Source organism: Salvelinus namaycush, chromosome 10, assembly GCF_016432855.1.
Source record: "Salvelinus namaycush isolate Seneca chromosome 10, SaNama_1.0, whole genome shotgun sequence".
NCBI lineage: Eukaryota > Metazoa > Chordata > Actinopteri > Salmoniformes > Salmonidae > Salvelinus > Salvelinus namaycush.
Window position 1 is genome coordinate 33,927,891 of NC_052316.1, and position 13,800 is coordinate 33,941,690.

Sequence of the window (13,800 nt, forward strand, 5' to 3'; positions counted from 1 at the left end):
TTTGTAATTTAGCAGGCTTTTATCCAGAGTGACTTAGGGTTAAATGCCTTGCTCAAGGGCACATCAGCAGATTTTGTCACCTAGTCTGCTTGGGGATTTGAACTACTGACGGTTCAGTTACTGGCCCAATGCTCTTAACCGCTAGGCTACATTCCCATTCAGCTGATACCTCTTTACTTCAGATCAGAGATCATCCACCATACATGTACATTAGAAATCTTACCTGAAGTGGATCTCATTCCCCAACCTGTGAATTGGACTGTAAACAAGTCACTATTGTGCAAAAGTGTTAAATTTAGACCCTATTCTCCAACTCGTAAACCATTTAGATATGTAGGTGTTCAAATCATAGTAATTAAGATGTTTCTTGGATACTGTGCCTTGCCAAAGTCTAGGAATAGATTCTCAAGATCACCACAGCACACAATTCAGTCTCAAGTATTCTGCAGAGGGGAAAGATTGCTGCCGTTTCAGCAATATTGGGTAATTGATTTTTTTTCTTCCCATTGTGTCCTATAAGTGTCAAACCCGCTACTCAATTTGCCCAACTGCCATATCTTCATCCTAAAGTGCCTTAGTTTGCCCTGATCGCATCATTAAGAAATAAAAGTGTTATTATTGCAATTGGACTGACTAGCTACATTCTGACAGGGTTGAGTGTATAGCTGGTCTGTTTACAGATTGGGCATAGGATCCAGCTTGTGTACAACATTGTAATAACACACCCACGCATCAGTTTAGCGATGTCATTACAATACCGTAAGACTTAAGTTTGCACACATTTAAAATTAAGGAAACCAAGTATTGTATGAAGTTCCTTATTAAAAAGTAATGAAGGATTTGGATATTTATAATGGATTTAGAAATGTTTTTGTTTTGAAGGTAAGAACACTGGATATTGCATGATGTCAACAGTATAGGCATTCTGAAACGTGTGCATATGAAATGCTACAATAAACCTTAGTGTATTCTAGTGTGTTAACTAACTTGACAGATGTGAGTATGGTACTACTGTATACATGTGGGTGTTGTGCAACATTGGGAGTGGAGAGAGAGTGTGGGTACAACACAGGACTTTATTGGATAAAGACAACTGCAAACAAATGATCTAATCATACTACTTCTCACCACATTCTTAGTCGAAACATCAATGTCAGTCAAGTGTTTAGGCTGCTGTTTAATAAGCCCATTTCACAATAATGAACTGTTTATCTGAGTTCAAATAAAGTGGAAGACTCATCAGCGATGACTGTTGCCTCTATGGAAAGGCTGGTACTGGCAACTGTTTGCATGCGTGGTCCTCTCTCTTGTTGCGCTTCAAGTAATCTTTCACCCAACCAAGACCTTCATTTGTAGAGCCTGAAATAAGTATCAACTGTTAACACACAATGCCATTATCATGAAGATTAAACTGGTTCTTGCCTCACTTCAATCTATAATGTAACAGTGAGTTGAACTGTAGGCTGTATTTAAACAGCCAGCCCTTTTTTTCACTAATTGGTATTTTGACCAATCAGGTCAGCATTGGGCTGCCTGTGTAAACGCAACCTAAAGGTAGTTCAGAGTCCCAAATGGTATATTCCCTACATTGTGCACTACTTTTGACTAGGGCCCTGGTCAAGAATAGTGTGCAATTTGGGATGGATCCCACCTAGTGGTTTGTATTCACAGCCGATGTATCCCTGGTAACCCAACTCCTCCAGTAGACTGAAGAGATATGGGAAGTTAAGTTCTCCTGCACTGTCGGGCTCGTTCCTGCTGGGCACCTGGGCTATCTGGATGTGACCTGTAAAAGAGAATGAAAATGGATATTTCATCACCATTAAAGTAATAACATTTTCTACAACTATCATAGGTCAATCATGTGGACATGGATACCGTCTGATGTGCCCGATTTGCTGCTGATGGTATGGACTAGTATGTTTGTTTCCTGTGTAACTAGTATCACAAACAACACCACTTACCGATGAGAGGGAAATATTTGTGTATGTTCTGTGTCAAGTTGCTGTCCATTATCTGCCAGTGGAAGACATCCTGCAGCACACAGAGGGACACAAGATGGCTTCTGTCAGTAAGATTTAAGCAGTAGAATATAGAGGGATTTGAAGAACCTCTCCATATTACAAACTGCCTTAAAGCTGAGGGAATTCTCAGGTTACTGAATACAAACTAGGATAGGTTCTTCCAAGAGACAGACACTTTTTGCAACAGCCAAGTCACTTCCTAGAACAAAATACTGTATGTCTAGTGGGACACAAACAAACAAGATGTTTTGTTGTTCTGTCTTCTGGCTGTATGTTTGTCTGGCTCAGCCACTGCCTAAAAGTTTGACTCAATAATTGCTCGGTGTGTATCTAAACCATTAGTTCCAAACAGAGAGAAAGATCTGTTTAGCCATCATGCCAACTCCTTGTTACACCAAACAATGATAAGAACACAAAGAGATCTTGGACCACTGGCCAGGCTAGGATCTGATGGCAGTAGACTAAGTAATAAAATATTACCTAGCCCTATTAATGGCACTGTTCATCATCAAGATAAACTGACGAATGTACTACTTACCATCTGTAGTTTAATATTTGGGTGGCCAACTTTCTGCAGGATTGCAGCCGCTAGGGTGAAAGATTAAACAGTATAAGTAAAACAATTACACTTGTGCAGTGAATGTTGACATTGGTTCACAAATACACATTTAAATACTGTAAGTCTTCATTTTGATTGCTTGTCTTTATAGGGCTATGCCTAAAGCCTGGGAATGATGCTATGTTTCAATAAGTTTTGATTCCCAGGCTACCTTGCCATGGAAAAGCATCACTAGCGTTACCCTGATGTGGACTGTCCAGGAAATATCTGGGATCTGTTATCCGTGTGTTGATGGGCTCAATCAGGCCAGTGATGCCCTCCTGAGAGAAAAAAGCACAACACAAAACGGGACTCCTTATTACAAATACTATGGGCCAGACACATATTAAACTTAGTTCTGGACTATAAAGCCCCTTGAATGGAGATTCACATTTGAGAGGACATCGGCAGCATGTTTAAGGTTTTGTACAAAGGTGTCCTCCATTTCCACGGCAATGGTAGCTCGGTCCGCACCCACAGGTACCCTCCCAGCCATCAAGTGGATCCTGAGGAAACATTTAATTTATGAAAGGTTATAAATACCAACACTTTACTTTCTGGCAGGATCCTCTAATAGTCGGCCCACTTAAGAAAAATATAAATCGCAACATGCAAAAATGTCTGACTTTATATGAACTAACTCTGTAAAGGAAAACAGTCAATTTAAATACATTTATTTGGCCCTATGGATTTCACGACTGGGCAGGAGCGCAACCATGGGTGGGCCTGGGAGGGCATAGGCCCACCCACTTGAGAGACAGTTTGAGCCAGGCCCAGTCAATCAAAATATGATTTTCCCCACAAAAGGGCTTTATTACAGACAAAAATACTCCTTAGGTCCATTAGCTGTCCTGGTAGCTGGTTTCAGATGATCCCGCAGGTGAAGATGTGGAGGTCCAAGGCTGGAGTGGTTACATGTGGTCTGTGGTTGTGAGGCCGGTTGGACAAAATTGCATATTTTAGAGTGTCCTTTTATTGTCCCCCAGCACAAGGTGCACCTGTGTAGTGATCATGCTGTTTAATCATATTTTTGATATGCCACACCTGTCAGGTGGATGGATTATCTTGTCAAAGGACAAATGCTCACTAACAGGGATGTAAACAAATGTGAGAAAAAGCTTCTTTTTTTTTTTGCATATGGAACATTTCTGGGATCTTTTTGCCGGCTCATGAAACATGGGACCAACACTTTACATGTTGCATATAGATATATAGTGCATTTGGAAATTATTCAGACCCCTTGACTTTTCTACATTTAGCCTTATTCTAAAATTGATTAAATCGTCGTCCCCCTCAATCTACACACAATACCCCATAATGACAAAGCAAAACCAGGTTTAGACTATTTTTGCAAATGTATTAAATAAAAACTGAAAAATCACATTTAAATAATTATTCAGACCCTTTACTCAATACTTTGTTAAAGCACCTTGGGCAGCGATTACAGACTCGACGCTACATGCTTGGCACACCTTTATTTGGGGATTTCTCCCATTCTTCTCTGCAGATCCTCTCAAGCTGTGACAGGTTGGAAGGGGAGCATCGCTACACAGCTATTTTCAGGTTTCTACAGAGATGTTCGATCGGGTTCAAGTCCGGGCTTTGTCTGGGCCACTCAAGGACATTCAGAGACTTGTCCCAAAGCCACTCCTGTGTTGTATAGTTGCCTACGCGTTTTGTGGTGTACAGTATCTTAAGTCACATGGTGTACAGCAGGGCTATTCAACTACACTGAGTATACCAAACATTAGGAAATCCTTCCTAATATTGAGTTGCACCCTCCCTTTGGCCCTCTGAACAGCCTCAATTTGTGGAGGCATGGACTCTACAAGGTGTTGAAAGCGTTCCACAGGGATGCAGGACCATGTTGACTACAAGGCCTCCCACAGTTGTGTCAAGTTGGCTGTATATCCTTTGTGTACTGGACCATTCATGACACACAAGGGAAACTGTTGAACGTGAAAAACCCAGCAGCGTTGCAGTTCTTGACACAAACCGGTGCGCCTGGCATGTCCTACCATACCCGGTTCAAAGGCACAAATCTTGTCTTTCCCATTCACCCTCTGAATGGCACACATACACAATCCATGTCTCAAGGCTTAAAAAATCCTTCTTTAACCTGTCTCCTCCCCTTCATCTACACTGATTGAAGTAGATTTAACAAGTGACATCAATAAGGGATCATAGCTTTCACCTGGTCAGTCTGTCATGGAAAGAGCAGGTGTTCCTAATGCTTTGTATAATCAGCGTATATTCTTACGGGGGCCAGATTTGAAAAAGGCAATTTATTTACAGTGGGGCCAGACATTTTCTACATGGGATTACTCTTCCTAAAACTGGTATAAAAAACAATGCAAACAATTAAAATGTTATAAAGCACTTTTATAACAATTAAATGTTGCTAAAAGTTCATTTAAGTACTTTAAGATTCAGTGCATCAAATTGTTTAAATAATGGAACACATTTGTACTTAACACAGCTGATCTGCATCATATTAATACATTTCTACTTTCCTGTCCAAACATAACACTGTATTCAGTACAAAAAGTGAATTGCTTTGCCACATATTTTTGCAGTATTACTTTAGTGCCTTGTTGCAAACAGGATGCATGTTTAGGAATATTTAACTCTGTACAGGCTTCCTTTTCATTCTGTCAATTAGGTTATTATTGTGGAGTAACTACAATGATGATCCATCCTCAGTTTTCTACTATCACAGCCATTAAACTCCAACTATTTTAAAGTCACCATAGGTATCATGGTGAAATCCCTGCCTTTCTCTCCGGCAACTGAGTTAGGAAAGATGCCTGTATCTTTGCAGTGACTGGGTGTATTGATACACCATACAAAGTGTAATTAATAACTTCACCATGCTCAAAGGCATATTAAATGTCTGCTTTTTTGTTACCCCTGCACCAGTAGGTGCCCTTCTTTGCGAGGCATTGGAAAACCTCCCTGGTCTTTGTGATTGAATCTGTGTTTGAAATGCACTGATTGAATGAGGGACCTTACAGATAATTGTATGTGTGGGGTAAAGAGATGAGGCAGTCATTCAAAAATCATGTGTAATACTATTATTGCAGACCGAGTGAGTCCATGAAACTTATTTTGTGACTTGTTAAGCAAATGTTTACTCCTGAACTTATTTAGGCTTGCCATAAAAGGGGTTGAATACTTACATTTCACCTTTTCATTTTTAATTAATTTGTAAATTATGTCTAAAAACATAATTCCACTGACATTATGGGGTATTATGTGTAGGCCAGTGACAAAAATGCGAATTTAATCCATTTTAAGAGTAACAAAATGTGGAAAGAGGGGTTTGATTCCTTTCTGAAGGCTCTGTACCGGTTGGCTTTCTTGTGGCGGAAATCGCAGAGAAAAGCAACCATCTCCACCCTAAGCTCACATACTGGCTGCCCTCTTGAGAGCATTATTACCCTTGCTTAGCCACCGAACATCATTATGCAAAAGTAGATCATGATGCTCAGCAGACTACGAAGCAAGCGTTGTTGCAGGCTAGATGTTGATCAGATAAAGTTTGATAGCCATAACTGAGTCCATTAACTTATCGCTGAGTTAAGAGCAAAGCACACTCTGTATCAGGTAGTGTAGTGATCTCATCTGCAGTGAACGCGCAGATAGGCGGGCAAACAGACCCTGTACCCCTGTTAGCAGCTCTGATTGGCTATAACTGGTATGTTGGGTGACATTGATTAACAGCACTTAATGGGCAGGACTACAGGAAAACAGATTCTCCCATTGGAGAATATTGAACGAGTGCTCCCTTTGACACTAAACATCACATTTCTGCATTTTTTTTTCTTCTTCAGAATTGATCAAAGGGCCATTCTACAGTTGATAAACTGGCCGGATCTAGCCCACAGGACGCCAGTTGAATAGCCCTGGTGTACAGTGAAGCTGTTTCAGTCACCTGATGCATAGTGCAGTGGGCTTCAGATGAGCTGTGCTCTCAATCAATGTGTGTGTGTCGCTCTCACCTCCTGCAGTCCAGAGCCTTGGCGTACTGCATAGCCAGATCCAGACCCTTTCTGAAGTCCTCCTCTCTGCCAGGAACAGCACCCAGACCAAGATCACCTGCCTTAGCATCTCCTACAAAACACAGTTGTCAAGTCAATGTTCAGAATAAATAGTGGCACATTCTTGTGGAACAGTAGGAGGCATATTTTTACATATAGGTAACGTTAGGTTGAGTTTCCTTCCAAATGTCAAAAAATGTATTTATTTTGTGTCATGTATATAGCTAGTACTAGTACAGTAGCCTGGGCTGCTGTCAACACTAACATAATAATAGCTAGCTGGCTACACCAGTAACCCTTCTCTGTCTTACCAAGGGGTGTGTTAATCAGCACCACATCAACCCCAGTAGCATTCTTGACTCTCTGGAGCTCCTGTAAATCAGAGTCATACAACCATGCCGCCTCCACAGCCTGAAACCCAGCCGATACAGCAGCATAGATTCTCTGGGTAAACTCTGGCAGATCCGTAAACAACCACGAAAGATTCGCGCAGAATTTTAATGGGGGCATGTTTCTTGTGGGGTGGGCTGGCAAGCTAACGTTAGTCCGCTTGCTAATGTTCAATGGGACAAACGCTCTAAATAGCTAGCTAGAATAGCAGGATTAAAACTCAAGGTCCATTGTCTCAGCTGTCACCTGATGTTGTTTGTTTCTCATGTGATGTCAAATATTGATATAACCGAGCTGCCAGACTGGAGTGCTAGCTAGCTAGTAAAGTTCATTCTTCTCTGTACTGCGACTCATATGTTGCACATGCGCACAACGAAACAAATTGTTTGAGAACACAACGCGCGTGCACTTCCGTGGCCAATTATCAAATCAGTGATTTTGATTGACAGCTATGTTTGCCATGTTCGCAGTTTTCCAGTGAATTGTGCTACTTTGAAAACTTTGTCGCTATTTAGACTGTCATTATGGTGATACCTATTTCCAACCCTTTTTCCATAAAACATATTAATGCATTAGCACTGTTGTACATCAAGCTATAACGGTGACTGTGCTGCCATCCTGTTAGAAGGTAACAGATTATTTTATTACAAATGGTTAAAATGGATTTTCATTGTGTTCCATGGTGTTATTTGCCCCCTAGTGGAGCTTTCTGGTACTTAGAATGTACGCAAACAGGAAGTAGAGAATTCGTTCTGCACGCATAGAAGCAGCTAAAAACAACGCTACGGTGCAAGTCTTTCAGTGTAGTTATTTCTTGTCACGCTTCAGCCTTGGAAAATATTTGTTTTTTTATTATTCTGCCCTTGAGTTGCGTTCCCATGCAAATCAAGGGCAGAATAGTAAAAAAAGATCATCACGGCGGGCTCAAGCTCAAGAATAACCACACACGGTGGTTTGTTTCTACATTCATCAGCCAACAAAGCCTCTGTTCCTATGGAAGACCAGCAGTCTACGGTACAACAACCAGAGCCAAGAGTTCGACAGAGAGAGATGGAGGAGCCGCTTCAGCACACTGGGACCAAGTCTCAATCTACAAGATCAAGGTCATCAAAACAGTCATGCAGATCTTCAACGGCGAGTTCTGCAGCCATCAAAGCACGAGCCAAGGCAGACGCAGCGCGTGCACAAGTCTCCTATGCTGAGAAGGAAGCTTCTGTGATGAAGCAAAAAGCTGACCTCGAGGCAAGTTTATATGTTCTCCAATTTGAGAGAACAGCTGCTGCTGCATTGGCTGAAGCTGCAGCCTTTGAAGAAGCTGTAGAATCAGAACACAGAGAACTTCGCAAAGAACTAGACACAGGGACACAGCCCTTAAGTCCAGTCCAGCGTACTTGTGAGTATGTGCAACAACATGCTAGGCCCTACTTTGCTGAACTTCCATTTGAAGTGGAGAAACAAGAGCTTAGTGTTGACCCAGCTACATGCCATAATCCAGAAAGTAGCAAACAACAGAGCATGAGCAGAGACTCTCCGTTCAAAAGAAATGAACAGCAGCATGGTGTAAATGGGAAACAAGCCCACTTCCAGTCACACACACAAAGCGTCCCTGAGTCACAAGTGGCACCAGACCTCATCAAGTACTTCCTACGCCGTGAGATGGTGAGTTCCGGACTCCTGAAGTTTGATGATCGCCCTGAAAATTATTGGGCATGGAAAGCATCCTTTCTCAATGCGATCAGAGACTTGAATTTATCAGCCAGGGAAGAGTTAGATCTAATTACCAAGTGGCTAGGGGCAGAGTCGTCTGAGCAAGCAAACAGAATTAGATCTGTCCATATTTTCAACGCAACAGCAGGGCTTAACATGGACTGGCAACGACTAGAAGAGTGCTATGGTACACCCGAAGTGATCGAGAATGCACTGTTGAAGAAAATTGATGATTTTCCAAAACTGGCTAACAAAGACAATCACAAACTAAGAGAACTAGGTGACATTCTTCTCGAACTGGAGTGTGCTAAAGTAGAAGGGTACCTTCCAGGCCTCGCTTATCTGGACACATCTCGGGGGGTAAACCCTATAGTAGAGAAACTTCCATTCAGTTTACAAGAAAAATGGATTGCACAGGGATCCAAATACAAGGAGGACTATCGGGTAGCATTCCCACCATTCTCGTTCTTCTCAAGATTCATCAGGAACCAGGCGAAAACTAGAAACGACCCCAGTTTCACCCTCTACACCTCAACTAACCAGGTGTCTATGAAAAGTGAGAAACCTGCCAGGTACAGCAGCAAGACACCTGTGACTGTATACAAAACCGATGTGTCATCTGAGCCCTCAGACCACCAAACCAAACCCAGTAAGACAAAGATTGAAAACCCTGACCATCACTGCCCGATACATAACAAACCTCATCCTCTTAAAAAGTGTCGTGGGTTTAGATACAAAACTCTAGATGAGCGCAAATCATATCTCAAAGAGAATGGAATTTGTTTCCGATGTTGTGGGTCAACTCAGCACAGAGCTAAAGACTGTAAGGTGTCAATCAAGTGCTCTGAGTGCGACAGCGACAGACATCTTGCTGCTCTGCATCCAGGCCCAGCCCTTTCAAATACAGACACTGCTACAGCAGAGAAAGAGCATGGCGGGGAGCAAGGTGACGATGCTCTTCTATCTGTCACCTCAAAGTGTACGGAGATCTGTGGTGAGGCAGTTAATCCAAGATCATGTTCAAAAATATGCCTAGTTAAAGCTTATCCGGCTGGGAAAAGAGAGAAAGCTGTCAAAATGTATGTAGTGCTTGATGAACAGAGTAACAAATCTCTGGCCAAGACAGAGTTTTTCAATCTCTTCAACATCAATGACAACTCTGCTCCATACACCATGAAGACCTGTTCTGGGGTAACAGAGACTTCAGGCAGGAGAGCCGTCAACTTCATGGTGGAGTCTATAGACGGACACATGCAGCTATCTCTCCCTACTCTGATAGTGTGATATGATGCCAGACGATAGGACGGAGATTCCCTCCCCCGACATTGCGTATCATCATCCCCATCTGCAACCAGTTATGGACAAAATTCCAGCTGTGGACCCAGACGCTCCCATCCTCCTGCTCTTAGGACGAGACATCTTAAGGGTACACAAGGTACGAAAGCAAATCAATGGGCCTCACGACACTCCTTATGCACAGCGACTCGACCTCGGGTGGGTCATCGTGGGTGAGGTCTGTCTGGGAACGGCTCACCGACCAGCCAATGTTAACGTGTTCAGGACAAACATACTTCAAAATGGTCGCACATCCTATCTGAGCCCTTGCCCTGACATCATCCAGGTAAAAGAGAACTACAACAGCGTAGCTCAGAAACACATCTCTCCCTCTACAGTGCACTCGAGAGATCCGAGCACAACTGTGAACACAGACAGCCTGGGATGTTCCGTGTTCGACAAAACACAAGACGATGATAAATCAGCACCATCAGTGGAGGACAAAGCCTTCTTGGACATTATGGACAAACAGGTTTTCCAGGATGATGGAAACAACTGGGTGGCTCCACTACCCTTTCGCCCTACTCGACGTCGCCTTCCTAATAACAGGGAGCAGGCCATAAACCGTCTCACATCACTTCGCAGGACTTTAGACAAAAAGCCTGACATGAAGCGTCATTTTATTGACTTCATGCAAAAGATGCTGGATAACGACCAAGCCGAACCTTCACCGCCACTAGAGGGAGACAAAGAATGTTGGTATCTACCCATATTTGGTGTTTACCATCCACAAAAGCCTGATCAAATAAGAGTAGTATTTGACTCCAGTGCTAAGTGTCAAGGCGTGTCACTTAACGATGTTCTGCTCAGTGGTCCAGACTTAAACAACACACTCTTGGGTGTCCTAATGCGCTTCCGCAAGGATTGCATTGCACTAACAGCAGATGTGCAACAAATGTTTTACTGTTTTGGTGTACGTGAAGATCACAGAGATTACTTAAGGTTTCTCTGGTATGAAGACAACAATCCAGATAGAAACATAACTGAGTACAGGATGAAAGTCCATGTATTTGGGAACAGCCCTTCACCAGCCGTAGCCATCTACTGCATGAGACGAGCAGCGCTACAGGGTGAGAAGGAACACGGATCAGAACCCAAGCAATATGTAGTGAGGAACTTCTACGTCGATGATGGGCTGACATCAGTAGCTACTACAGAAGAAGCTATCAACATTCTAAGAAAAACACAAGCAATGTTGGCGGAGTCCAACATGAAACTACACAAGATTGCATCCAATAGCAAAACAGTTATGGAAGCCTTCCCTATGGAGGACCGTGCAAAAGACTTAAAAGATCTGGACCTAGGAGTGGATCCTCTCCCCTTTCAACGGAGTCTGGGACTTTCCTGGAACCTGGAAACAGACAGCTTCTCATTCCAGGTGTCCCACAATGAGAAGCCTTTTACGCGGAGAGGCATCCTGTCCACAGTGAATAGTCTTTATGACCCCCTTGGGTTCGTGGCTCCAATAATCAATGCGAGACCCCTAGTGTCAGTGTCAACCGACCCTGACATGCCTGCCATTCTCACACCCTCAATGTTACTGACACAAAAGACCAGCGCTACCTCAGCCCCTTCTGGATACTTCAGCATGAACGACCTTCATGGAAAACAGTGGAAGCAAGTCCAGTGTCTCGCTGACACCTTTTGGAAAAGGTGGAGACAGGAGTACCTGACAACGCTGCAGAGACGCAGAAAATGGACAGCAGAAAAGCCAAATGTAAAAGTGGGAGACGTTGTCTTATTGAAAGACAGTCAGGCACACAGAAATGTCTGGCCAGTCGGGCTTGTGGTCAAAACCTTTCCCAGTACTGACAAAAAGGTTAGGAAAGTAGAACTAAAAATTGTCAAGCAAGGAGCTGCTAAGGTGTTTCTGAGACCAATCTCAGAGATTGTTGTTCTTCTTTCTGAAGCATCCTAGAGACAAAAGATACAAATAGAAAGGACATTATTTGTTTCTTGATATGTTTTATTTCATAGTGGCACAATTTCATTATACCAGGCGGGGAGTGTGCTGCCATCCTGTTAGAAGGTAACAGATTATTTTATTACAAATGGTTAAGATGGATTTTCATTGTGTTCCATGGTGTTATTTGCCCCCTAGTGGAGCTTTCTGGTACTTAGAATGTACGCAAACAGGAAGTAGAGAATTCGTTCTGCACGCATAGAAGCAGCTAAAAACAACGCTACGGTGCAAGTCTTTCAGTGTAGTTATTTCTTGTCACGCTTCAGCCTTGGAAAATATTTGTTTTTTTACTATTCTGCCCTTGAGTTGCGTTCCCATGCAAATCAAGGGCAGAATAGTGACAAAGCACAGGAAAACGACTTTAGGCGCTCTAGAGCGCATTAGATCAATTCGGTCAGAGGTAGGTGGTTTAAACTGCATTCCATTGTCTACTTTGCTTATGGAAAACAATACCAAGCGAAGTGTTTTACTCATGTTCAGTTCTTAGGTCTCGAGCGCTGCGCAAGTGGACATTTGAAATGAAAGTTATGGAACTCCCTCGTGTACTTCTGTTATGGGGAAAAGACCACAGTGAAACTGACAGTACATTTTGAGAATGATACATTTGCGTCTGTTGGCCATCAATTAGCCTATTGATTTCTATGCCTTTTTATATGTTGAAATTACGATATCACTGGAGTCATTGCAAATCAATTTGTGCCACTTCTGTAGCCTACCTACCTGGAGCTGGCAAACGGATTTAATAAATAGCCTATTTTTTATTGTTGTTGTAGCCATGTGTTATTATGCAATTATTAATGGCCATATTTAGTTAATGAAATTTGAAGTTATTGTGATCATGGTCACAGTTCTATCGCAATTGCCGACAGACACTTCAGAACAAACTTCCTTTAGATTTTTTGGGGGGGACTATCTGTTCCATGTAGTGAATATGTTTTTCAATGTGTTTGTATGCGCTAATTATCAAATAATTGTTTTAAATATTTTTTTTTACTTCAAGGGATCTTAAAAATCAAAATCAAATAGCTAAATGATTCTTGGTATGACCTTAAAACAATTCCATAAGCTTAGTAGAAGCACTTCTTACCTCGAAATAGCCTCACTGTTCATGTTGAATAAAAATGTGTCCGTCAATTTGAATTTAGCGAGCTGCTAAATTGTTCATCTTACATCTTGCCTAGGCTACTGTAGGCTATATGAAATTAGATGTAGGCCTGTCAGGGGCTATAGGCTACCTGCTTCTAGCTAACCAAACCATGGCAAAGTTTAATTACAATCATAAACCCAGATTTTAGTCATTAGGCCTAGCCTATATCTATTGAAATGACAAGTCAATCTCGCAAATAGGCCATTATAGCGGTTTGTAGTCTTAACATCTGGTACATAATAATGGCACAATTGCCATAAAAGTCTTCGTTTTTTAATGTTTAGTATAAGGGCGAATTATCTTTTCACTTGCGACATATTCAAATTCCTTTATTAGTCACATTATCTGGCAATAATTATTTAGCTTCTTAGGTCATTAGAAGTTAAGTTTCATTTTTAATTTGCTTAATAACGTTATTGGAAAAGAGTTTATTAGCTAAATGTGGGAACTCTTCTCTTTTCTGCGATAAAAAAACATTAGGCCAGTTTTCAGGCCTTGTGGGTGGGTTTTCAGGAGTCAACTGGGTTGGCAAGGCCTGACAACCCTGTTGACAGCAGTAGTTTTCACCAATAAATATGTGTCGCTCACTACGAATT

General features: G+C 42.1%; 1 protein-coding gene across 2 annotated transcripts; it reads right to left on the reverse strand.

Moving 5' to 3' along the window:
- Nucleotides 1–1,056: 1,056 nt before the first annotated feature.
- On the reverse strand, nt 1,057–7,381 carry hyi (hydroxypyruvate isomerase). Of its 2 annotated transcripts, none has more exons than XM_039002763.1 (8): nt 6,974–7,381; nt 6,624–6,735; nt 3,014–3,128; nt 2,795–2,903; nt 2,563–2,612; nt 1,965–2,034; nt 1,652–1,786; nt 1,057–1,359 (listed from the first exon to the last, which is right to left on the reverse strand). In XM_039002763.1, exons 1-8 carry the CDS (start codon nt 7,170–7,172, stop codon nt 1,259–1,261), a joined length of 891 nt encoding a protein of 296 aa, XP_038858691.1. In that variant the 5' UTR covers nt 7,173–7,381; the 3' UTR covers nt 1,057–1,258. The 2 variants fall into 2 exon arrangements, with proteins under 2 accessions (XP_038858691.1, XP_038858692.1); XM_039002764.1 differs by having other exon boundaries at nt 2,825–2,903; nt 6,974–7,377.
- Nucleotides 7,382–13,800: the final 6,419 nt, after the last annotated feature.